The sequence below is a fragment of the Citrus sinensis genome, chromosome 3 (assembly GCF_022201045.2).
Source record: "Citrus sinensis cultivar Valencia sweet orange chromosome 3, DVS_A1.0, whole genome shotgun sequence".
Lineage (NCBI taxonomy): Eukaryota > Viridiplantae > Streptophyta > Magnoliopsida > Sapindales > Rutaceae > Citrus > Citrus sinensis.
Window position 1 is genome coordinate 26,267,497 of NC_068558.1, and position 25,411 is coordinate 26,292,907.

General features: G+C 31.2%; 2 protein-coding genes across 2 annotated transcripts in view; both read left to right on the forward strand.

Annotated features, from left to right (window-relative positions):
- The window catches only part of LOC107174224 (putative 12-oxophytodienoate reductase 11), a 90,333-nt gene extending 74,919 nt beyond the window's left edge, over window positions 1–15,414 (forward strand). Inside the window, exon 7 of the transcript XR_008053338.1 lies at window positions 15,395–15,414. The gene's annotated coding sequence lies outside the window, so the exon portion shown is untranslated. The remainder of the gene's footprint in view (window positions 1–15,394) is intronic.
- Window positions 15,415–16,398: 984 nt separating this feature from the next.
- On the forward strand, window positions 16,399–21,993 carry LOC102624609 (agamous-like MADS-box protein AGL12). The gene is made up of 7 exons (XM_006478156.3): window positions 16,399–16,884; window positions 17,169–17,250; window positions 19,417–19,478; window positions 19,615–19,714; window positions 19,809–19,850; window positions 21,556–21,597; window positions 21,699–21,993. The coding sequence occupies exons 1-7, from the start codon at window positions 16,703–16,705 to the stop codon at window positions 21,792–21,794; spliced, it is 606 nt and encodes a 201-aa protein (XP_006478219.2). The 5' UTR covers window positions 16,399–16,702; the 3' UTR covers window positions 21,795–21,993.
- Window positions 21,994–25,411: the final 3,418 nt, after the last annotated feature.

Sequence of the window (25,411 nt, forward strand, 5' to 3'; positions counted from 1 at the left end):
AATGTTTTGTCAATCCCAAAACTTTCTGAAATTATGATTTCACCCAAATTATGTGAAATTATAGAATAACCCAAAATATTTAAATAGTTTCAAATAGGTTCAAATCCGTAATTTTCAAACAATATTAAAGGTTTTAAAATACTTTCATGTTAGTCCAAAATACTTTAATTACATAACATCATTTTCTTAAAAAGCACAATTCATAAATCTTTGTTTAATCAATACATGTGGTTTGTTATCATCAAAATCAATATCTATAGCCATATAGGCTAACAATCTCCCCCTTTTTGATGATGACAAAACACATTATAAAAAATTTAATCTAGTTATGAAAAGCTCCCCCTTAATCAATGCAAGTTAAAAAAAAGTTGATTTGAAAATTATTTAACAAGACTCCCCCTGCATACATGCATATTTTCATAACACTTTATATAACACATATAACACATATTAAATTATTCTCCCCCTTCATCATAAAAAAAAATAAAAGCTCCCCCTATCAATTATCAAAGTTGCAACACAAGCACATTAGTAAAAAAAAAAAAATGCCCATAGACATAAGGAAATCCATAATAAACACTCAAAACAAATCCATATCATCCAAAACAAATACATAATCCAAAAGCATAATAATCATCCATATAGTCGAAAATAAAAAGACATAATGCAGTAAATGAAATGTAGGTGTGTCCAAATACAAGCATAAGAGACTACTGAGGTGGTGAGGATGGTGGTGATGGAAGTGGATATGGATATAGAATGCCGAAGTGCTCAAAGAGGAGGCGCTTTCCATGAATGAGCTGCTGCTGCTGCTGAAACTCAGTCTGCCGCAAAGAGAGTGTCCGCACCTCATCCATAAGCTGTTGAAGAGTAACCTCTTCAGAGGTAGGAGGCTGTGGAGGTGATCCTAGGAGGATCCTAGGTGATACAAGCAAAGCGGATGCAGAGGCACCAAGACCTGAAGCAATCATGGGAGGATCTCAGCGTCGACGCTGCCCTCGAAATGAGAGTGAGAAAACGGGTAGCTGATCGGCTGGAACCACAGCATTAAGTGGCCGATCATCACTCGGAGCAAGAAAGGTAAACTTGTTCTCAGTGTATTTGACCCAAGTGCCATTTTTCCACTTAAAGCCTAAGCCGGAGATAACATCATCCCCAATACCCTTAGACGGTCTACATGATGGTTCTAGATTTGGCACATCAAAGAATTTAAGGATTCTGGTAATAAAGTGACCATATGGAAGGGAGCGAGTAATCAAGGCAAGTATGGTCAACATGGTTCGGATAATGGTATAGCCCAAGTTAACCGGACTACGTCTAAGAATACAGTCAATCAAAGCAACGTCTATGTGAGAGACCTCATCTAAATACCCTGATCTAGGAAGCACAATGGACTGAATAATGCGAAGCAAAATGCGAGTTTGAAGACAAAGACACTAAGTGCAGAAGTGAGTGGTACAATCCTCAACGAAAAGATCATTACGCCGACAAATATTACGAACGGCATCAACATGAACATAACTATCAAGTTTAGGAGATTTCCTAGGCGAATAAATTTCTAGGCCAAAATCGAATGATCCTAGGACAGAGTTTAACAAGGAAACATCAAAATCAATCATAACTCCTCCGACATTGGTAATTACTTGAGTCTTGTTCTCCTTGGAAACTTCTATATTTGAGTAAAACACTTTCACCAAGTCGGGATACAAGCTCTCCTCAATCAAAAGTGCATCAATCCAACCAACATCTCCCAACAATTGAAATAAAGTTTTATGACTAATATTGAGAGTATGCATCACATCCGGTAAAACATAAAACGTATTAAGTACCTCACGAGTGCTGAAGCTTTGTTGAAACCGTTTGATCAAATGTTTCTTGTTCTAAAAGTGAGTGGACTCAAAATTGGATTGATTGGAGGTGCCCCCTGCTTGCCGTGATCGGATGGTTGGTTGAACCGATTCTTTGCCTTTTCTTCGAACCGGCCGTGAGCTTGACATTGGGATTTGATTGATTTGAAGTTGAAAAAGACAAAGAAAATGAAGATGATGAAGATTGAAAATGATTTTGAGAAGCAATTTGGATAAAAAAATGACTTGAGGAGAAGAATTTTAGAGAGAGAAAAATTCGGTTAAACCCTAGGTCAAATTTGGGATCTAGAGATTTAGATGTTGAAAATGGAGTTTGAGGATGATTTTGAGTAAATGAAGTGATGGGGAATGATTTTCATGACTCAAATTGATGCAAAAAAGGAAGAAGATGATGGATTTTAGAGTGAGAAAGAGTGAGGAAGAAACAACTTTTAGAGAGAGAGAGAAATCCGGTTGGCCGAATGAAGGAGGAAGATGAACATCATATAAAGTCTTAGAATCTGGCTTGCCGGATTTCACTAACCGGCTAGCCAGTTAGTGTCCAGAAGTAAGAAAGCCGAAAACGACTTGCCGGATGTGAGATCCGGTTGACCGGATAACGTCCAGAATGTGTCAAGGCGGTTTCGGCATGCCGGTTAGCATAACCGGCTGGCCGGTTTCGAGACAAAACATTTCTTCACGAATTCAGTTTGCCGGTTTATAGAACCGGTTGTCCGGTTTTGAGGCAAAAAGTTGCCTCTCGAATTCGATTTTCCGGATTTGAAGAACCGGCTATCCGGTTTTTAGGGCAGAGAGGAGGCTTAGAAAATCCAGTTTTCCAGATTGATAAATCCGGTTATCCGAATGATGATCAAGTGTAACCAAAGCTAATCCGGCTTACCGGTTTGCTTAATCCGGTTATCCGGAATTTATCCCGAGAGGAATCAACAAGAAAGCGGTTTTCCAGATGAGATGAAGTGGAATTCCGGTTTAGACTTGGAAATCTTTTTGTCTCTAATTGAATTTTGGCAAGCTCTTATACTTGTATTACACACCATTTTATTTTTGGCTTTTAAAATTAATTAATTTTAAACATTTTGAGATTTAAAACTTTTCAACAAGCCATTTAATGCATGAAACATAAAACCATAAAATTACAAGCATATCAAGCTATCTAATTCATGAAGCATAAATTCATATAATAACAAACATATCAAGCCATGTATAAAACATAAGTCAAGATGCAACATTCATCATTTCAAGCTCATGTCTTATCTTTATAAAATGTTCTTCGCTAAGAGGTTTTGTAAAGATATCCGCAAGTTGATTTTCAGTAGAAATAAATTTAATTACAACATCTCCTTTTTTAACATGATCTCTAAGGAAATGATGTCTAATTTCTATATGCTTAGTCCTAGAATGTTGAATGGGATTCTTGGAAAGGTTTATAGCACTAGCATTGTCACACAAGATAGGTATTTGATCAAGTTTAATACCATAGTCTCTAAGGGTTTGTTTCATCCAAAGAATTTGTGCACAACAACTACCTACGGCAATATATTCTGCCTCGGTGGTTGATAGCGCAACTGAATTTTGTTTCTTACTAAACCAAGAGACAAGTAAATGGCCTAGGAAGTGACATGTTCAATTAGTACTTTTTCTATCAACCTTATATCTAGCAAAATCGGCATCCGAATAACAAGTTAAGTCAATATGAGTTCCCCTAGGATACCAAAGGCCAAGATTAATGGTGCCAATCAAATATCGAAAAATGCGTTTGACAGCAAGCATGTGTGACACTTTAGGACAAGATTGAAATCTAGCACACAAGCATACACTAAACATAATATCAGCCCTACTAGCAGTCAAGTAGAGTAAGGATCCGATCATACCTCGATATGTCTTGATATCAACTTCTTTACCTTTCTCATCTTTGTCCAGCTTGATGGTGGTACTCATTGGAGTGCTTTTTGCCGTTCCATTATCATAGCCAAATATTTTGAGTAGATCTTTCACGTACTTGGCTTGATTTATGAAAATTCCTTCCTCATTTTGTTGATTTGGAGTCCAAGGAAGTAATTCAACTCTCCCATCATACTCATCTCAAATTTTTTGCTCATACATGATGAAAAATCTTTACACAATAACTCATTAGTAGAACTAAAAATAATATCATCAACATAAATTTGAGCAATAAGTATATCTTCGTTCTTATGCTTAACAAATAAAGTTGTGTCTGCTTTTCCCATCAAAAAATCGTTATCCAACAAGAAATTTTTAAGCCTATCATACCAAGCTTTAGGTGCTTGTTTTACTCCATACAAAGTCTTAGATAACTTATACACATAATCTGAAAATTTTTCATTTTCAAAACCAGGAAGTTGTTTCACATAAACTTCCTCCATAATATAACCATTTAAGAAAGCACTCTTGACATCTATTTGATATAAAATGAAATCCTTATGACATTCATATGCTAACAACATCCTAATGGATTCTAACCTTGCTACAGGTGCAAATGTTTCATCAAAATCAATTCCTTCTTCTTGGTTGTAACCTTGAGCCATTAATATAGTTTTATTTCTTACAACTACACCAGATTCATCCATTTTGTTTCTAAATACCCATTTAGTGCCTATAATAGATTGATGTTCTGGATTAGGAACTAATTCCCACTCATTGTTTCTCTCAAATTGATTCAACTCCTCTTGCATTGCCATAATCCAAGATTCATCATTTTCCGCATCCGCAAAGGATTTTGGTTCAATTTGAGAGATAAATGCAGCACGCTCACATGTGTTCCTAAGGGATGATCTAGTGGTAACACCTCGTGACGGATCTCCCAAAATTACATCCTTAGGGTGAGAGGAAACATACCTCTACTCCTTGGGGAGTGTTTGAGAAGTACCTTCATTTTGCTCTACATTTGTTTCTTCATGATGTTCCTCTTGAATTCCATGTGGTGCGTCTTTTTGGTTGTCATTTGATGCTTTTTCTTGTTCTTCTTCTTCTGCATTATCATCAATAACAACTTTCTCCGTAGAGGAGGGGTTAGACTCATCAAATGTAACATGCATAGATTCTTCCACAACTAAAGTTATTTTATTATAAATTCTATAAGCTTTGCTTGAGTTTGAATAACCAAGAAAAATGCCAACATCAGATTTTGAATCAAATTTACCAAGATTATCTTTTGTGTTCAAAACAAAACATTTGCTTCCAAAGACTTTAAAATAACCAATGTTGGGTTTTCTATCTTTCCAAAGCTCATATGGAGTTTTATTAAGATTAGGTCTAATCAACACACGATTCAAAACATAACAAGCGGTGTTGACAGCTTCGACCCAAAAATACTTAGGCAAAGAATTTTCATTCAACATGGTCCTACCCATTTCTTGGATAGACCTATTCTTTCTCTCTACTATTCTATTTTGTTGTGGAGTTCTAGGTGATGAAAATTGATATTCAATGCCAAAGTCATTGCAAAAATTTTCAAATGCATGATTTTCAAATTCTCCACTATGATCACTTATAATATAAGTAATAAAATAACATTTTTCATTTTGAACCTTTTTATAGAAAATTCGAAATGCATCAATAGCATCATCCTTATTAGTTAAGAACAATACCCATGTGTATCTAGAATAATCATCTGCAATTACAAATGCATAAAATTTGCCACTTAAACTAGCATATCTAGAAGGTCCAAACAAATCTATGTGAAGTAATTGAAGTGGTTTTGAAGTAGAAACATGATTCTTGCTTTTGAAGGAAGTTTTGATTTGTTTTCCAAATTGGCAAGCTTCACAAATTCTATCTTTTTGAAAACTAATTTTTGAAAGACCTTTAACCAAATCATTTTTCACGATTTTTGAAATCAAATCCATGCTTGCATGACCTAATCTTCTATGCCACAACCAACCATCATCATGCAATGCGGAGAAACATTTATCATTTGTTGATGCACAATCTATATACTATATTAATGGTATAGACATTAACACATCTATTTCCTACAAACAAAAATTTCCCATCACATGCATTCTCAATAACACATTTAAATTTATCAAAGATAACTCTATATCCTTATCACATAATTGACTAATACTAAGTAAGTTATGTTTCAAGTTTTCAACCAAACACACATTTTCAATGAGAGTAGAGGATGCATTACCGACATTTCCAATGCCAATGATTTTTCCTTTTGAATTATCTCCAAACGATACATCTCCACCATTTTCGATCTTATTGAAACTTGAAAACTAAGAATAATTTCCTGTCATGTGTTTTGAACAACCGCTGTCCAAATACCACTTATTCTTCTTCTTCTTCAAGCCCTGTAGAGAAAATCTCAAGTTTTAGGTACCCAAACCTTTTTGGGTCCTTGAGAGTTAGCAATGGTTCCTTTCGGAACCCAAACACATTTCACACCATAATATGCATTTCTCTTCACTGCACATCTATTTTTCATATGACCACCTTGATTACAATAATGACATACAACTTGATTGTTAATAAATGTATTCTTCACAAAATAACTCTTGTAAAATTTTTGTTTCAAATTTGGTTTATAACCAATGCCTCCTTTGTCAAATACACATTTTTATGAGTTTAGCAAGTTGTCCAACATCTTTTGCCCATTTGTGAATTTTAGCACAATTTCATTTAGTTCATTGCTCTTCTTTTTAAGCATTTCATTTTCATTTTTCAAGTCATTCATGTGTGACTCTAAGTGCTCATGTGGAGTGCTAGAATTCTCAAATAATGTAATGCTATCATGCAATGTTTTATTTTCTAATTCTAGACATGTAATCTTTGAATTAAATGATTCATTTTCATTTTTAAGTTCTATCATCTTCTTTTTAAAATATATATTCTTTTTACCAATCTTCATCAGCTCATCATGCAAATCTTTAAAGGCATCATGTAATTCATCATATGTAGGAAGAACACTCACCTCATCAAGTTCATCACATGATTCTTCCCCAAAGGCCATGAGAGCTAAATTTGTCATTTCTTATTGCTCATCATCATCACTTGTTTCCTCATCACTATTATCCCATGTGGCCACCATAGCTTTCTTCTTGAGTTTGTTGAGAAGAGGACATTCCGGTCGTATGTGTCCGGGCTTCTTGCATTCATAACAAGTGATTGACTCTTTCTTCTTCTTCTTATTCTTGTAGCCTCTAAGCTTTCTCTGCTCATTATTCTTCTTGTAAAATTTTCTGAATCTTCTAGCCAACATTACCAACTCCTCATCATCCATTTCGCTTTCCTCATCACTTTCACGTTTTGAAGCCTTGAGAGCAATGTTTTTCTTCTTTTCCTCATACCCTTTTTCTACTGCCAAATCTTCTTCATATGAAATGAGAGAACCAATTAAATCATCAATAGGTAATACATTTAAATCTTTGGCTTCCTCAATGGCAGTCCTTTTTTGTCTCCATTTCTTAGGTAGCGACCTAATGATTTTCTTAACTTTCTCGCTATTTGAAAAGTCTTTCCTAGGGCTCCTACAGTGTTCACTATGTCCGTAAATCTAGTATACATAGAGTACATGTTCTCATTTTGTTCTATTTGGAACAATTCATATTGTCGAGTGTACCTACTTATTTTAGATTTTTTCACTTGGTTCGTGCCTTCATAGACAACTTCAAGTTTGTGCCAAATTTCATTAGCATTTTCACAACTAGACACTCTATGAAACTCTTTCTTATCTAGTGCACAAAACAAGGCATTCATAGCCTTGGAATTTAGAGAAGCTTTTCTATTTTCAAATTCATTCCATTCCTGTGAAGGTTTTGGAATATCTTCCCCGGCTTCATTTTTAGTCAAAGGCATGAAAGGACCATCATTAACGATTTCCCAAATTTCATAATCTAAGACTTGCAAGTAAATTCTCATCCTAGTTTTCCAATACGGGTAATCGTTTCCATCAAAGTAAGGTGGTCTAGTGGTGGACTGTCCTTCCCTAAATGTGGAATCATATTGAGTTGCCATTGATCTTTAGCTCTAGACGGTTAAGTCTAAATAAGAGCACCTCGCTCTGATACCAAATGAAATATAAGTGTGCAACCTAAGAGGGGGGTGAATTGGAAATTTAAAAATTATCCTAACAAATCCACACAATAAGCAATCTAATGTCTTAATAAAAATTGAAAGCAATAAGTTCAATAAAAGCACAATAACAAATGAGTAAGGGAGAAGAGAAACAAACACATGAATTTTTACGTGGTTCGGCAATCCCCGCCTACGTCCACGCCTCAAAGCGATCCAAGCTTGAGGATTTCACTATTCGAGCCTTTCCAAGGCTTCAACTGTTTACAATTGACTTCAAGGTGTCAATGAACCTTTACAACAAAGAGATTATCTCCCAATCTCTTCACTCAAGTGCTCACACACTCAAACTCTTACAATTAAGATAAAGAAATGAAGATTACAATAAAACTCACTCAAAGAGTAGATATTCAAAAATGAAGAACAAGAAATGATTCAATGTTTTGTGATTTGCAAATTGAAAGCTCAAGATATCTCGTGTGCTTTTTGTTTATGCTTGGTGGAGAACTTGAAAATGAGTTGGATTTGAGTTTATATAGTTTAAGCTAAAAAACTAGCCGTTATGCACATTTTGGTTGTAACCGGTTTGCCGTTTAGGAATTTGGTAAGCCGCTTTTATGTTACCGTTAAGGCAAAAATTTGAATTTCAGAATTAGGGCTGGCAAAATTTGACACGACCCGATTACCCGACACGAACACGACATAAATAAATGGGTATGGGTCGTCAAATTTAACACGATTATTAAATGGGTCGGGTCCGGGTCAACACGATTTTTTTCCGTGTCGGGTTAGGGTTAAAATTCTTGACCCATTTACCCGATCAATGACCCGATTATATTTTCTATTTTAAAATAATTTACATATTCTTATCATTAAAACTCAAATATTAGAGATGATTTTCTTTTTTTATTCTTTAAAAGGGTGAATATAAACACAGTGTTTTATTTATAAAAATTTAAATACATTTAGAGCCTCAATAGTGTAAATGTGTAAAAATTGATAGACATGTATATTTTATAATATTGATATATAATATTATACACACACACACACACACACACACACACACACACACACACACACACACACACACATATATATATATATATATATAATTAAAACCTCAATAGTATAAATGTGTAATATATTGGTAGATATGTATATTTTATAATATCGATAAATTATGTATGTATGTATGTACATACGTATGTATGATAGTGTGCAAATATTTGATGTAACTTTTGTTCAATATATAGATATTAAACGGGTTATTGGGTAACCCGATTATTTTTCTGTGTCGGGTTTGGGTCTCAATATTTTGACATGATTATTAAATGGGTTGACCTAAATTTGACACGACACGAAACTGATACGACACGAACACGACCCGATGACCTGTTTTGCCAGCTCTATTCAGAATATCCGGCTTGCCGCTTTTCATATCCGGTAAGCCGCTTTTGAAATCCGGATTGCCGCTTGCGAAATCCGTTAAGTCGTTTATGCTCCAGAAGCTTACTATCCAAAATCCGGTTTGCCGTTTACCATATCCGGTAAGCCACTTGCTACAGTGAAATATTTTTTAAATTTACAGTTCGACCCCAAAACTTTATAAAACTGTAGTATGACCCAATATGTTATGAAAACTTTCAAATAGGTCCAATTTTAGAATTTCTAAATAATGCTTTGTCAATCCCAAAACTTTTTGAAATTATGATCTCACCCAAATTATGTGACATTATAGAATGACCCAAAATATTTAAATAGTTTCAAATAGGTTCAAATCCGTAATTTTAAAACAATATCAAAGGTTTTAAAATACTTTCATGTTAGTCCAAAATATTTTAATTCCATAACATCATTTTCTTAAAAAGCACAATTCATAAATCTTTGTTTAATCAATACATGTAGTTTGTTATCATCAAAATCAATATCTATAGCCATATAGGCTAACAAAAGAGTCCCATAAAATGACATCAATTCTGCATTAACAATTATTGAAAAATATTTCTCTTGCTAAATTTCTCAAAATTAAAGCAGATAAAAAATATGGGACTTCTCAATCAAGATCAAAGATTAAATCAAGGAAGCATTTAGAAAATTGAAAGAAAAAAAATGAATGCAAATTATTATTGATAGCTTGAAACACTTCTGGTTAGTCAACGTTATCTTCGTGCGGAATCAAAACTTTGTCTACCTTTTAATTATGACCAGAATGTTTGGAAGAGAAGAGCAAATCTAGCTGAGATCTAAAGTTTCTCGATGGGTCAAGGTCATTGGTCAAGAATGATTCTTGATATTTGTATAAATATCAAATCACTCATGATTAATTGATTGCATAATTAACATTATCACCATCAGCAAATGTACATGTTTCAGTGATTAATTAGTGGCCCGATCTTTGATCAATATAGATTACTAATTATACCAAATTTCTGTCGAGAGATCTGTTGGTATCTTTTCGAGAGTGGGCTAATTTTGAAAATTGAAAATAATTTAAAAGTAGTGTCTTAAGATCAAAAAAATATTTTTGTTTAAGAAAATTAAGAAAAGGATTCTTAAAAAGAGAAAAAAATATTTTTTAATAATGTTGTACATATTTTCCAAACTTAATAATATACATATGCTTTTGTACATATTTTCCAAACTTAATTATATACATATGCTTTTTTTTCCAGGCTAGATCACAATATACAGACAGCAACTCCGTATAAGTTAGCCATAGGCCAAGTTGTATATTAATTTGAGTGAGATGATGCCTAAATTGAGGAAAACAAATTGCAAATTGCATGTTTATGTTACACTATGATATGGAAAAAGCTATTTGCATTTTGCACCGAATTAAATCCCGAATCAAACCCCGACTTCAACGCGCCGTTTTACTTAAGCGAAAAACACACCGTTTGTAAAGTTATCTCCATTCCGTTATCATACCCTTGGTTATGTAGCACCCTTGCTTTGGTTGATTCAGGTTCTCGTCTATCCTTCTCAACTGGGTTGTTGTTTTTTTGTTGTATTTTTTTGGGGAATTTTGCCTTCTTTGATTATTTGGTTAACTTTTTCTTTAATTTTTATTGTTTTGTTTATTGAATTAAAGCATCAAGTTTTTGTTCTGGCCATTTTCATCAGTTCTTTGCCGTCCAACCTCTTTTAGTTCATTTTCAGCTTGTTTTAGTAATCTTTCCTCCGCCTTTCTATTTTTTTGGTGAGTGTCAATTCGTTACTTTGGTTGTAAAGCAAATTGGAATAATGTTTTTAAACTTTTTATTATTTAGATTTTTCTCTTCGTTTTGTCTTAAATTGATTAGAGTTTTGTCTTAATTTTTCAATTTAGTTATTTTCTGGGGTTTTCATTTCTTGGTTGGAGTATGATTTCAAATAAAGATCAAATCTTAAAATTGAGTTATAAGTTACTTCTTCCTATTTCAAGTTGCTTTAGTTTTAGGATTTATGGGTTTAATCTATAAACAATCATTTGAAGCCGAGTTTGAGATTGAGATTGAGAATGGCTGCTAGAGTAGAGATTGATGAAGACAGTGAGACTAACAAGGGCAGAATGTGGGTCTTGGATTAAAAGCTTTATCAGCTCATGGATGAAGAAGCTAGCAAGGCTTAGAAATATATACAGAGAAATATTCAAGCTGGGTTATAGTGGTTTGATAAGCTAGTTCTATTTGAGTCGGTGGTACTTTATTTCTTAAAATGTTGTTCATGGTTTTCTTGATTTATGCTTGACAAATTAGCATTTTCAGAATTTAAAAGAAGCTAAATCATTTGCCCAGAAGGAAGATAATAGTTAAGTGTGTATTTGAGGAGAAAGAGGGAAGATAACAGTTAAGAGAAAGCAGAAGTTAAATCATTGGTGCAGTGCAGATAGCGTTTTCAATTGAACAAGAAAATTAATCCTTAAAACGACTTCGTTTTTGGAATCTTCGGGGTTTGACTCGGGGTTTGACAAGGGGCAAATACAGCGCTGCTATGATATATATATATATATATATGTATATATGTATGTATGTATGTATGTATGTATGTATATTAAATAAAGAGTATTTTAATTATAAAATAATTCATACTTTTTATTGTAATTAATTTCATATTAAATAGGAAAAAAGACACATACACCCCTAAGATTAGGAAAAATGGTCATGTAGACCCGTAAGTTTCAATAAGGGACACCAAACACCTCATTTGACTACAATACCCTTAGTAGATAGTAACTAAAAAATTGACTTTAAAATTTTTTAATAAATACAAATATAATTTAAATAGTTTAATTTGTCTAGTAGAATAATAATATTAGAATTTTTTTAATATATAAAATAATTTTTAAAATTTAAATTATTATAGTTGTTATAATGTTATACTTGGGAGTTAAATTGATTTTAAATTAATAAAATATATCTCATTTATTAAGATTATTAAAATTATTTTATATAATATTGAAAATAATTTAAATTTTTATATAAGTATTTTAATATTATGTTTCTATTTATCATAAAATTTAGCTTAATATAATATAAGATTGTAAAGTATTAAAATATTTTTTAAATACAGAAATTATTTAAAATATATATTGTTACTTTTTTTAATATTATATTTACATTTACTAAAAATGTTGGAGTCAATTTTTTTTAGTTAACAGAACCAAAATGTGTTATAGTTGAAGATGATCTTCCCTTATTGAAAACTTAGGTATCTTTCTCCCTATTAAATAACTAATATATTAGTTGTAATATGGCATTATGATATTTCAAGTTGAATGGCCGTAATCTTTTAATAACATTTTCCTTCGGAAAAAAATTACAAGACTCTAAATGTATCTAAATTATTATTCGGTAGGAAACAACATTAATTTGTATGGATATGCCATTGATTGTGGAGGAATTCCACGATGCATCAGCGATAATACAACTAATTGAATACTCCTATCACTTATATCAGCTATATATGTGAGAACAATTAATTAAATGCGCTTATGACTTATATCCGTCACTTTGATTTTTCATGAATTTAAAAAAGAGCCACTTTTGGCTTTAAGAACGAAATTCAAAGTTCTTATTGTAATATCTACATATAGAATATGAATTTAGTTGTCCTTTGCACTTTGATTTCCATCCACAAGCTAAACGTGAAGGATAAAAGGGACAAGAGTTTTAGAATAAAATTTTTATTTAATTAAGGAAAGATTGTAAAACAAATTAGGGCTTTTATCCCTTTTATATGATAGGAATGTTATCACACATTGGTGAGAATTAATTTTGTATTAAGTATATAAGGCTTGAACCACTCTTCAACTCTCATGCTAATGTTTTAATATGCATTAGACTCTTAGACTTGTATATAGTATCAAGTCAAACTCAATAATGAATAGGCCTACACTACTCTAGTACCCAATCACATGATAAGAACCCAATGAAATATCAGCTTGAATAAGCTCATAATTGATCAAATAAAAAGATCGACATGAATTGATTAAGAATTTATTATGATTTAGTATACAAGGCTTCATCAATCCTCAACATTCTTTTAAGCTAACTTTAGAGTATCAGTTAAACCTATAGTCTTTTATATTATAATCACTGAACCTAAAATAATCCGTGTTATTCTAACATTATATACTATACTTCTAAAAAAAAAAAAAAAGAAACCAAGCTCATAACGAAGTAGGCATGAGTTTGAGCCCTCTTGTTGAAATCTTTGAAATGAGATATTATATGTCATCCGGAGATATTCTAAATATTGTGTGTTTTCTTTTTTTTCTTTTTTTCTTTTTTATAAAGCTATAGTGTTAACATTACCAGCTGGATTCGCTGGTACTGGCCCACAAAATAATGAAAATATCTTTTAAATTGTCATCAGAAAATAATTGCACCTTACCGTGTTTAATTAATTTATGACAATTCGTGAGGTTTTATTTAAAGAAACTAATGACAAATTAAAAAAAAAAAGGCTCTCAATAGATTGAGTTTTCAGTCTAAATGGTCATGCAAAGGAGTTAATAGAAGTCGATTAAAAAAATAAATCGATAAAAAAGTCGATTGGAGCCCCTTCCTTATCCCCCAAAAAAAAAAAAGTCGATTAAACAAAAAAATCGCATTTAAAATTAATTACAACAGCGCAGTAACTCGCCAAATCACTGGATTATATATATGTATATAAAACCTTATTATTAATTTTTTTATGCGGAATAATTATAATTTTAGCTTGACAATATTTATTTTTTGTCTTATCTTCTATAACTTTAATAGTTTGAAGTTTTTTCCCAAAATTGTTCTATACTTATATTTTTCACTTTAGTCCCTTGATTAATTGATTTTACACCTATGACTTTAAGACCCCCAAATTTCCAATTTTGGCTCTGCACATTAGCTTCATACATATATGATGTCACACAGTATCATAAAAAATTTCTTTTTTTAACTTATTACAATTCTATGGATATATTTACAATTTGAATTAAATTTATTGGATTCTAGAAACATACACTTACAGTATAGCCCAAATTTACTTCCACAAATAATCGAGGAGAAATCGACTCCTAATCTATATTTAAAATAGGGAATTGAAGTGAGCTTCAGTGGAGCTCGAAATCACGCCCTCAAATGAGAGCATGAGTGTTGCACAGTGACTAAATAATAATTTTAATTGAACTCTAATTTTATCTTGTTCCCGTAACATACAATATTATTTATCAAATGCATCATATGGGCACAAATATTTATCATATCAAAACTCATATAGTTGTTCCAAAGATTCTTGAGTGATATATGCCAACATTTTTATATGTACATTACATTACATAATAATATACATGCCCTCATCTTAATTATGGCATCTATACCTCTTCTTTTTTTAATCCATCTTCAATCAATCATTCCTCATTTAGCCCAAGTCATTTATAACATGTTTCCATTTTAAGTGCAACACCAAAGATACAAAGATTAAAGAATTTCACTATTTCTTAGCCAGCCACCATCAGTAAATTAAAATGATAAATTAAAAGCATGCTTTTAGACAAGAACCTGTTTTACTTTATACCTAATCGCTATTTTATCAAAAGATTGGAATCTAAACTTTATGCATATTAAAGGGAAAATAGAAGTATTTTTCTTTTTTCTTTTTTTTTTGACGTGGTGTCCTCCGGGGTTACTTACACGTGTCAATGGTTGAAGCCCAGGTGCATTGCAAGCCTAGCTTATGATCTTGTTATTGGTGTGTCAAAGGGAGATCTCTATTAGCGTTTCTATTGAGTGGTAAGTGATTTAACAAGATTCGATGGTGCCTTCAAAGTTAAGATGGGAGAATTTGTTAAAGTGGAATAAGAAAAAGTTCAGGGTAAATAAAAGATGTGAAGAGAGTGGTGGGGTTGGTGCTGGTGCAAGCTAAGTGCTGACCTGATTACCTTTCTGTGTTTAGTTTTTAACACTTTAATTCAAAAGCTTGAAAATGGTGCAAATGCATCAGGGCTTTGTTTGTCATTGAAAAAAAAGGGCAACGCGTTAAGGCCAAGAAACAAGGAAAAAGTAGCGGGAAAAAGCTAAAAGGACCCCAACATGGGCAGCTCATTGGTCTATGAAGAGATGGGTTGCACATGAAAAAGCAATTGGTTGCTGATCACCAGACTCCGGAATACCCCACCATAAACCCTAACTTTATTTTCAACTTTTGAGTTTGGATTCTGTGTTTATGTAAGTTCTGTTGAACTTATGCGGATCTAATGACACGTGACTGTTAATGATAATGAAAAGTTAGGATTTGTTTCTTTGAAAAGGTTTCAGGTGATTGAGATTGTTTGCTATATAGTTTATATTATTAGTTCAGTTGCTATTCCTAGCGTCCATGAGATATTTTTCCTATCAAACTACACTTTTTTAATTTTAGGGAAACGATGCCTAGGTCTTAATATTTCTCAGATTTATTATTTAGACCGTAATTTTTTTTTACATATTACATTAGTGACATTAAAATTACAATTAAAAAAAAATACAGCAGGATAGTTGGGTTGGTTTGCTACTTTAATTTTACTATCAGTTTTATGATTTGTATCGCAAGATACATAGAAAAATTTAATTACTTGTATAGTCTTATTTAATTTTTATCGATCACATTTTTCTTCAAAAAGTAAATAAAAGGATATCAACACTTCATTCAAATCCAGGATTCTGGTTAACAAACTTAAGTGGTTGGTTATGTGAGGTTAATGAGGAATAATTTGCTGGGAACTAGGGTTTACAATTTTCTGCAGCCCCTCTCACATGGCTAAAGGCTTAACTAATTATATCGTGCCACGTCATGGTCTACGTTGGAAAAAGGTCCACAAATGAAAATGCCATGTAAACATAGTATGAACAATTTTGTACACCGTACTCTCAACTCCTTATTCAATTCTGTCAAATCGTTCTGTACAATGCGATTTGATTTAACGTGCCATTTCTTGTCTAAAGAAAAAGTAAGGCAAGGGGGCATTAAAAAAATAATGAGAGATTGATGTGAGGGATGATTAAACAAAACTTAGTGAAGTGTAAAGGGAACAGCAGACCAGTTATTCTTTTGTGGTAGAGAGATTAAAGGGAATCCAAGTCAAGTATTTAAGGCCTTTAAGCAGACATAGCACAAGTAATTTTCGCACAAGTACTTTCTGTTTTTCCTGAGAGGGGAAGTTGAAATTGCAACAACCTCGAAGCTAGTTCAAACTAGTGGGAGGTTGTGTGCAGAGAAGCTAATAATAACACACACAAAAACAAGCTCATCACAATTTAGAACACGAACAGTAATTAACTGATCAAGTTGGTCATCAAATGGCTCGTGGAAAGGTTCAGATGAAGCGTATTGAGAATCCGGTGCACCGGCAAGTTACCTTTTGTAAGCGCCGAGCTGGGCTCCTTAAGAAGGCCAAGGAGCTCTCCATTCTCTGTGATGCCGATGTCGGTGTTTTCATTTTCTCCAACCACGGAAAACTCTATGAACTGGCCACCAACGGGTATATCTCTCTCCCTCGCTCTCTCTTCACGAACACGCGCGCGCGCACGCGCTCACACACACACGCTTTATGTACTCAAACACGTAGTTACTGATACGGCACTGCAAGTTTTAATGTTCCAGGTTGTAAGTGTAACGAGTGTGACCTGTTACGTTATAGATCCAACGTATATATACCTTTAATATCCTCATCAGTTATTACTTCATATTACTAGCGAGAGTGTTTGAGTTTTGATGTTGAAATTTCTGTTCTTTTTTTTTTCTTTTTTTGATTGTGTGTTATAGAACCATGCAAGGGCTAATTGAGAAGTATTTGAAGTCCACTCAAGGAGCTCAAGCTGAACCAGTCATGCAGACTCAACCATTGGTAAGTAACGTATAATAAGCTTGTAGACACTTAATTGAAATTTGATTCTCTTGCTGTTAATTTCTACTTATCAAATATGAAATATGTGTTTATTTCATTGGTGTGGAACGAATAATATTGCTAGCTGTGACTATTCAAAAAGGTTGTGTGCAGCATCAGATGCTGGTTCTTATAATATTACTTTATTGTATAGTAGGATCAGAAGATTGTAAACTAATTAAAATATATTATATCTGCCAAAATGATAAGGAAAAATTAACAGTACTTAGCTTTTCATCACGACTTCTTGAAGTTCAAAGTTCTTGTTTGCAAATATGTGTCAGAATATTATTATAAGGTTAGATCACAGAGAAGAATCATCACGACAGCTGCGTAACCAAGATGATGTGCTGATCTCATTTATTAAGGGAGATTGTTAGTTTTCTCCTAATGAAATTAATATATATCACTTCTTTTCTTATTGTTTTTATAATAACAAATAATACCACAGTTATAAAAAATTTAAAGGAAATAAGAGAATAAATGGGTCATTTTCTTAATATTTTATCTTGGACACATAAAATATATATTTATTAAACGAAAAAAATTTAAAAATAAAAAAAGTACAAAGAAAACATCTTATCATTAATTTTCTTATTCACGCTGAAATCTACATTTCTTATTTTTAATATTTTTATTGTTAGTTTTATTTCTATTAATATGATTTATTTACTTAATAAAAAATATGAATAAAAATGTATTTAAAAATAAAGATAATATTATAAAATTTCAGTGTCAAGATGGTCATGGACTATTATGACAACAGTAGGATTTTATACAAAAGAGGTATCTTGCAGCGGTAAATGAGTAGTCATGGTGATTCACTTTCTACCGTTGTAACTTCCATCCAAGGTTTTGGTGGGTTATTTTTTTTTGCCAAATTTAGATATAACCTTTATCAGTTAAATCCTATTTACTGTTAAGAAGATTAAAAAAATTATCAATGCATCCCTTATTTTCCACCATCTTTGTTAAATTCAAATTTTTATTCTTTTGGGTGGTAAACTAAAGATTATCTTTTTATTTGAAAGATGAATTGACGTTTACCCCAAAAAAAAAAAAATCCCATATATATTACCTATATACCACCATTGTCTTGAAACCCATCTTCGACATGGTAACTAAATATTCACAAGTTTGAGGACTCTCAAACCCGCTTTGATGCCATGAGAACTTTTAGGAATTATAGAGAAAAGATAAATGATAGCCTCTGATTCATTTTAGAGAGAATTAAGTCCTAATTTATACAAATATTCAACGACATAAAAGTAAGTAATCGGTTATCATAAATCAGGGATTCATCTTCCAAATATATAGTTCATAATAGTTATGATGCTTTCTATATGCATATGATATAATTGCATTGATTAATTACTGCCATATGTGTATGCCATAATAGCCTTGATTCTGGACATTTGTGTGTTTATGATGGTCTTGATCCTTACTATATGTGCATCATATCATGGTATTGAACTATTGATTCTTGTCATTTGTGTATGTCATGATGGTCTTGATCTTTATCCTATGCATCACATTCATGTGATTCTTTATTCTTGATAGAACGAGTATAATTTTTACTGTCTTATTGAATAGGATTTGGAAGTCATATCTCTTTTTTCATTTTTCATTTTTGGCTTCCGTCTATCTTATTGAGTATGAATTTGGAAGAATACTCTTTTTTCACGTAATATCTATTTTTGTCTCTATTGTGTATCAAAGAAGTTCTTTAAAAAAAATTTGTTATACCAAAACTCCTCGTTAGGGACAGATTAACTATTTTGTCAGCTGATATGATTAGTTTGTCTCATTTATGGCTTACATATTCTATAAAAGCACATAGGTCTAATTCTTATTAAAAAAACTAATTCAAATATTAAGAACTGCCTCAAATATACACAGATCAAGATTCATTTTCTATTTTGGAATAATTTCATTCTCCATTGCGGAATAATGTTCTTAAACATCTCTTAGTCGATAAGATTAAGAATATTGTCATCTGTCGGATAACAACTATCTACTTTGATATTTATATTTTAATGAATTAGTTACTGTGATATGATCTCTCTGTCTTTATAAATAGCTCCGATTTGCATTATATTAATGGAAAATTATAAATTATGCTATCAGGATGCAAAGGATGAGATAAACATGCTGAAGCAGGAGATTGAAATTCTCCAAAAAGGCCTCAGGTATGACAATTAGTCATTACAAATTAACTCATCATGTTAATTTAATTCCAATATTGTCCAAAAAAATTGGTAAATCACGAAAGATAGCTAATGAAGAAAATCATAAATCTTAATCGAATTTTTGAAATTTACGTAGGTATATGTTTGGAGGTGGAACCGGGACAATGACTTTGGATGAACTACTTGTCCTTGAAAAGCATCTTGAACTTTGGATTTATAACATTCGTTCAACAAAGGTATCACTGAATTTTTTTTTTTTTTTGGGTCTTTGAGAATGTTTTGATTATTACTATTGATATACAATGCTAATGAACCAATGGATTAATGTAGATGGACATTATGTTTCAAGAGATCAACCTGTTGAGGAATAAGGTTTGTTTAAACTCATTCGTCTTTCCTTTTTTTTTTTTCTTTTTCCTCTTTGCTGGTTGTTTAATTCTATTGCTATGTGTAGTATATTTTTATAGAATGAAAGTTATATAATCAGTCATGTTTCTTGGCTTGTGGGTTAATTGACACAATTTGAGCTCGGGATGATTAGCAGACGGTCAATGACGTGGGGAACATATGTCGCAAAAAGTAATAAGGATTATTAGCGTTCTTAACATTAATTCAAGAGTAATGATACATACCCCAAAAAGAGAGAAAAGTCATTGTATTCTAACAACACTATTCCTTTTCTATTCACTCTTAGTCATTATAGACTTTATATTGATCAGGGCCTAGCTTAGACACGTGCATACTTTATATTGATCATGGCCTAGTTTAGGATTCAACTTCAAGGTGACCTTGACTATTCCAAAATTTATGAAGCTCTCTTTCATTCCTAAGTAATATTACTTTATTTTAAAAGATTTATTTTAAATAAGGTAGTACTTTACATATTTACCAAAAAAGTATAACACAATTTAAAAAATGTAAAAAAATCAAGAAAGTTCATCCACTACTTAATGGGTTGACTCGTTATCAAATCATAAAAATCGACCCAATAATAATAATAATTATTTTGTGGTTCATGTTGTGTTATTGGGACATTTGAAATTTTACCAGGCCTACCTCTACTATACTACGTATAAAATAATTCTAAATATAACCCAATTCAAGATTGTCCTATCTTATATATCTTACATATCTTACCTAATCCAACCCAACAAACAAAATGCGCTCATAGGGGCTAAAGTCTAAACATATAACAATTTGTGGTTAAATATCAAATTTGTAAAGTTAAAAAGGCCAAAATATAAAAAATTATTTGATAAGTTTAAAATACAAATGTACCTTTACATGAAAATTCTTTTAGCTCTCTATAGGTCCTAAATTCCTAATGTGTCCCTGCATATGTAAGAGTAAGTAAGTGTATTTGCTAAAGTTTTAAGGGAAAAAAGTAACTTCAAACTCTTAAGGTTTGCTTAGTAGTCACATATATTTGTTTAGTATTATAAATAGTTATGAAGACTGAATTTTTACTATTCTATATGCTTTGATTTAACAGCCCAAAAATTGACTGTTAAATTTTTATAACAAAGATAAATATAATTTTAAAATAAATATCATAAATAAAATCACATAAATTTTATAAATTATTTTTAACATTGAAAAAATTGTTTTAGTATTATCAATATGTCAGGTATATTTTAGTATTAATAAAACGAGAATCAATTTTATCCGATTATTATTTTTCCTTTTCAAACAAGTCGTAGAATAATAGGGATGCATTTTTTTCTGCTAAATTGTAAGTGGAAGAAGATTTTCAAATTAAATAGTATTCTCAGTAGATTTGTTTACGTTGTAATATAATTGTAGGGAGCTACTACCTTACGTTTAATGTAAGGTACAACTCTCTCTCCAGCAATGGGTCCCATTAGAACCCACTTCTCAGCTGTGTGTGAGAGTGTACCTTACGTTAAATATAAAGTAGGCAAACTCATAATTGTATATATACAAAGTATCAAAATTTTCAAATTATAATTCTTCAAACTATTAAAAAAAATGTTACAACTAGAAAGTAGGGGTTTAATTACTTCTGGGTTCTTTATTAACTGAAAACCTGACATAGATGCTATTTCATTGTTTGAAGGAGGGTATACTGACAGCTGCAAACAAGTATTTGCAAGACAAGGTGAATTAGAAATTTATTAGTATTTTTAAGTATTTTGTGAAAGATTGAAAATATAGGCTTCTAAGAACATATATATCCTTTTTTTTCCCTTTTTTTTGCAGATGGAGGAGAATAATGGGATTGCTAACTTTGGACCAATTACTACTAACAATATTGAATGCCCATTTGCCATACCGAATGAGATATTTCAATTCTAGGATTTGCTCCGTTTTAGCTTAATTATGATGAAGCATATTATTGTTATAGTTTATTTGCCTGTAAAATATTTTCACAAAAAGAAATACTTATTATTTGGTATCCCCATCAATAATCTTCTAGACTTCTGAAAACAACAAAGCTCTTGTATTGTATTAAAATTGTGATTTGGTATTAATTATGGTTGTGCTTTGATATTAAGTTCGCCAGTGTAAAACCTCTCTCTCTCCGTTTTTTTTTTTGTCTTAATCATGAGGTGGTTCTGAGTAGGCCCCAACTGTGGGAGGCATCTTTAAGCCCGTGCCACAACCTAGACTAATCCTCGCTCGCATCGGGTTGGCCTATAAGGGGTAAAATACTGGTCAAAGTGGTGACTTCTTACAAGAGCGGAGTTTGAACCCCTGACCTCTCTTAAGGAGTGAGAGTGCCGAACCACTCACACCAATCAACTTTGGTTCTCTTTTATACGCTTTCATTTTATTTTGCAGCAAACCTGTATAATGTATATAAAGCTCACATCGTAACGTTGAGGAGTTAGTCAAATGGTTAAACTTACGGTTTGCTTTCATAATGTTTACAGTTTCAGTCATCTGTTTTTTAAATGAGAGTAAATTTACGGTGATAATTTCCAATAATAATAGAACTAATCTTAGCTGCGTTCCGGTATGTAGTTGAGAATGATGCTTAGGTCTTAACTTCTTATAGGTTCTAGGCTCTAGCTAGTTTGGTTGGTAAAATTTCTTATGTAAACTACATTCATATGCGGGGTAGAAATTATGTTGCCATTAGACTATAACCCCCCACCAAAAAAATAAAAAATCAAAGCTGCAATAAACTGGACAGTAATAATGACTGAACATTACAATATATAATTAGCATGCATCATTTTCCCCTGCTCCTAGAAAAATCATTGTCCTCAAGGGACGACTTTGGACATTAATCATGTTTTGCACCTTGATCGCTTCCCTACTAGCTAGAGTTTAGAAAATTACCTAAAACAAACAACGAAACATGCTTATATATCATAAGTGATATAGATTGCAAAACAAGGTTAAAAAATAGAGTGACTACATTTTAGCTTTTCTATTAACTTAATTATATTTTACTTTCTAAAGCCATTAAAATTGGATAATGTTAAAAGTCTTAAATTATATAACTTAAAGTTTTCATCGCTAATTACAAAATGATAGATAATGTGTTATTCATCAAATTAATAATACATTCTCACAAATTTTTAAATAACAAATTTATTCCACCATACCACAACACACTTGATAAATAACTAACACGTCATAAATAATTTGATATAAAAAAATCTTATTAATACGATTTGTCTGTCTAATATTACTCATCAAAATTATGCAAATAAATTATAACTCAAGGTCGACGGATTAAAAAATAATAATAATACATAATTTGCACTGTGTATTAATAAAAACAGAAGTCAAATATTAATGAATGCTGTCGAGTGTCAACTATCACAACTGTTCCACACATGTATGCTTGAGTGTCCATTTATTATTAACCTGCTTGCAACGTTGAAAACAGAATAATAATAAAGATAGATTTCTGGGGAAGATCAATTTTGACGTTGTTTCAAATTGCCTTTTACATGGATGGATCGAGAAAAAAGAGCGAAATCTCAGTTGTTTAATTAAGTTAATCATTTTTTACATTTTAAAATATATCTAAACTCTTCTGATTAGTATCAACCTTTTTTTGTTGATTTCACCATTTTATATTTTTTGTTTCTTTAATGCTTGAAATATAAATACTTTAAGTTATTTAATTAATTGAATACTTTTTGAATCATAATTAATTGAAAAATTAAATGTAAAATTATTAAATGTAAAAATTAATTAATTTCCAATTAATTCTGAAAAATTTTCAGAAGTAATTAAAAAATTAAATGCAATATATATATATATATATATATATATATATATATATATATATATATATATATATATATATAGCCACATACTAGTTTTTAGAGAATAATAAGTTGAGGGTATTTGAAATAATAAAAATAATATGTATAAATACATTTTTCAACTTATTTTATTCTCTAAAAAAGTATAGATATATATTAATTTTGCATTTAATTTTTAATAAATTTTGAAAAAATTCAGAATTAATTAAAAAATTATACAATTGCTTTGATTTTTCCTATAATTTTAAATTTAATATTTTAATTAATTATGAATAAAAAATATTCAATTACTTAAATAATAAAAGTTATTCATATTCATAAATCAAACATTCATCAAAGATAAAATGGTAAGATCAACAAAAAAATTTGACATTTAAGAGAGTTTGGATTTATTTCAAAACATCTCGAAAGTTTCAATTAGTTTAATAAAATAATAAGGAGATTTTACTCCTGTTCCCATTTGTACCAGGTAGGTGTATAAAAAGATTATGATTTATCTTCATTCGGGTAAATTCGAAACTAACCAATCATTTTATTTTATTTTTTTACCAAAATTTCCTTGTCTATTAAAATTATCATGGAGATTATCCTAATATATTGACTGAAAACAAAACTAACATAGCACATAAGTTCAACAATAATCCTAACACAATATATTCAATTTCGAATCAATTTTTGTTTCGGGGAAAAAATTCGAATCAATTTTATGTTCATCTATTCGGCGTTCAGTTTTTGCGTGTTGACTTTCATAATTAGAGAGTAGCCACCAACTACCTCAATCAACCTAGTTTTGTGCGAAAAATATTTAGGGCAAATGAGTACTTCAAGGCCAACATTAAAAAATAAATTCAACAACAGTTGACACAGAGCACCAAATGTTTTGTATTCTTCAGGTCACTATTAATAAGTGCGGAGAAAAGAAAATTACAACAGCATCTCTAAAAAAACACTTTAAATAAAATTTTATTATTTATTTGAGAAGTTACATTAATATTTAACACCCTAAAAGACATTACAATTAAGATTCTTTAAATAAAAAATGATTCTCACTCTTCAATTTTGTAGAGTTACTTTCTTTCTCTTTAATTTATATTTAATTACTTTTTATTAGAGAGTGAAAGAGAAGTGCTTTAATTACTATTTATTTTTCCTTTAAAAAATATTTATTTAATTAAAATAGTATTAAATTGTTTTTATTTAAAGAGTTTTTTAGATATACTCTAATTTACGCAACTCTTTTAGTGGTCTCACATATCATTAAAAAATATAATTGAACTCACCTAGCTGTAAACAACTAACGTTAAATTCTATCACAACAGAACTAAAAGATTGACGTGAATCATGTGCAAGATTAGCAAGAATGGAAGGAAAAAAAATCAAAATCTGCCAACTCAAGTTAACTAAATCTCCCCTACGAAATACGTATGCCCATACTCACATCTCAGAATATTTATCAGGTACATTGCCAAAAATTCAGTGTGCCAAAAATTTTGATTAATTGACGACACGAAAGAAATTGTTTAATTTGTCTCAAGAATCGGTTTACACGTTGAAGTTATCAACCAAGAATATTAAGTTCAAAGAAGAGTTTACTCCAATTTTTTAGTTTCATGAAATTTGCCTGACAATTTTGGTTTTTACGATTTTTTAATAATTAAATCATATATATTAGTTGAGTAAATTGAT

Excerpts from the sequence above, each read along its gene's own strand:
- LOC102624609 (XM_006478156.3), top strand. The coding sequence starts at position 16,703 with ATGGCTCGTGGAAAGGTTCAGATGAAGCGTATTGAGAATCCGGTGCAC. Across the intron at positions 19,715-19,808 it reads ATAACATTCGTTCAACAAAG|ATGGACATTATGTTTCAAGA; the intron begins GTATCACTGAAT and ends GGATTAATGTAG. Across the intron at positions 19,851-21,555 it reads TCAACCTGTTGAGGAATAAG|GAGGGTATACTGACAGCTGC; the intron begins GTTTGTTTAAAC and ends CATTGTTTGAAG.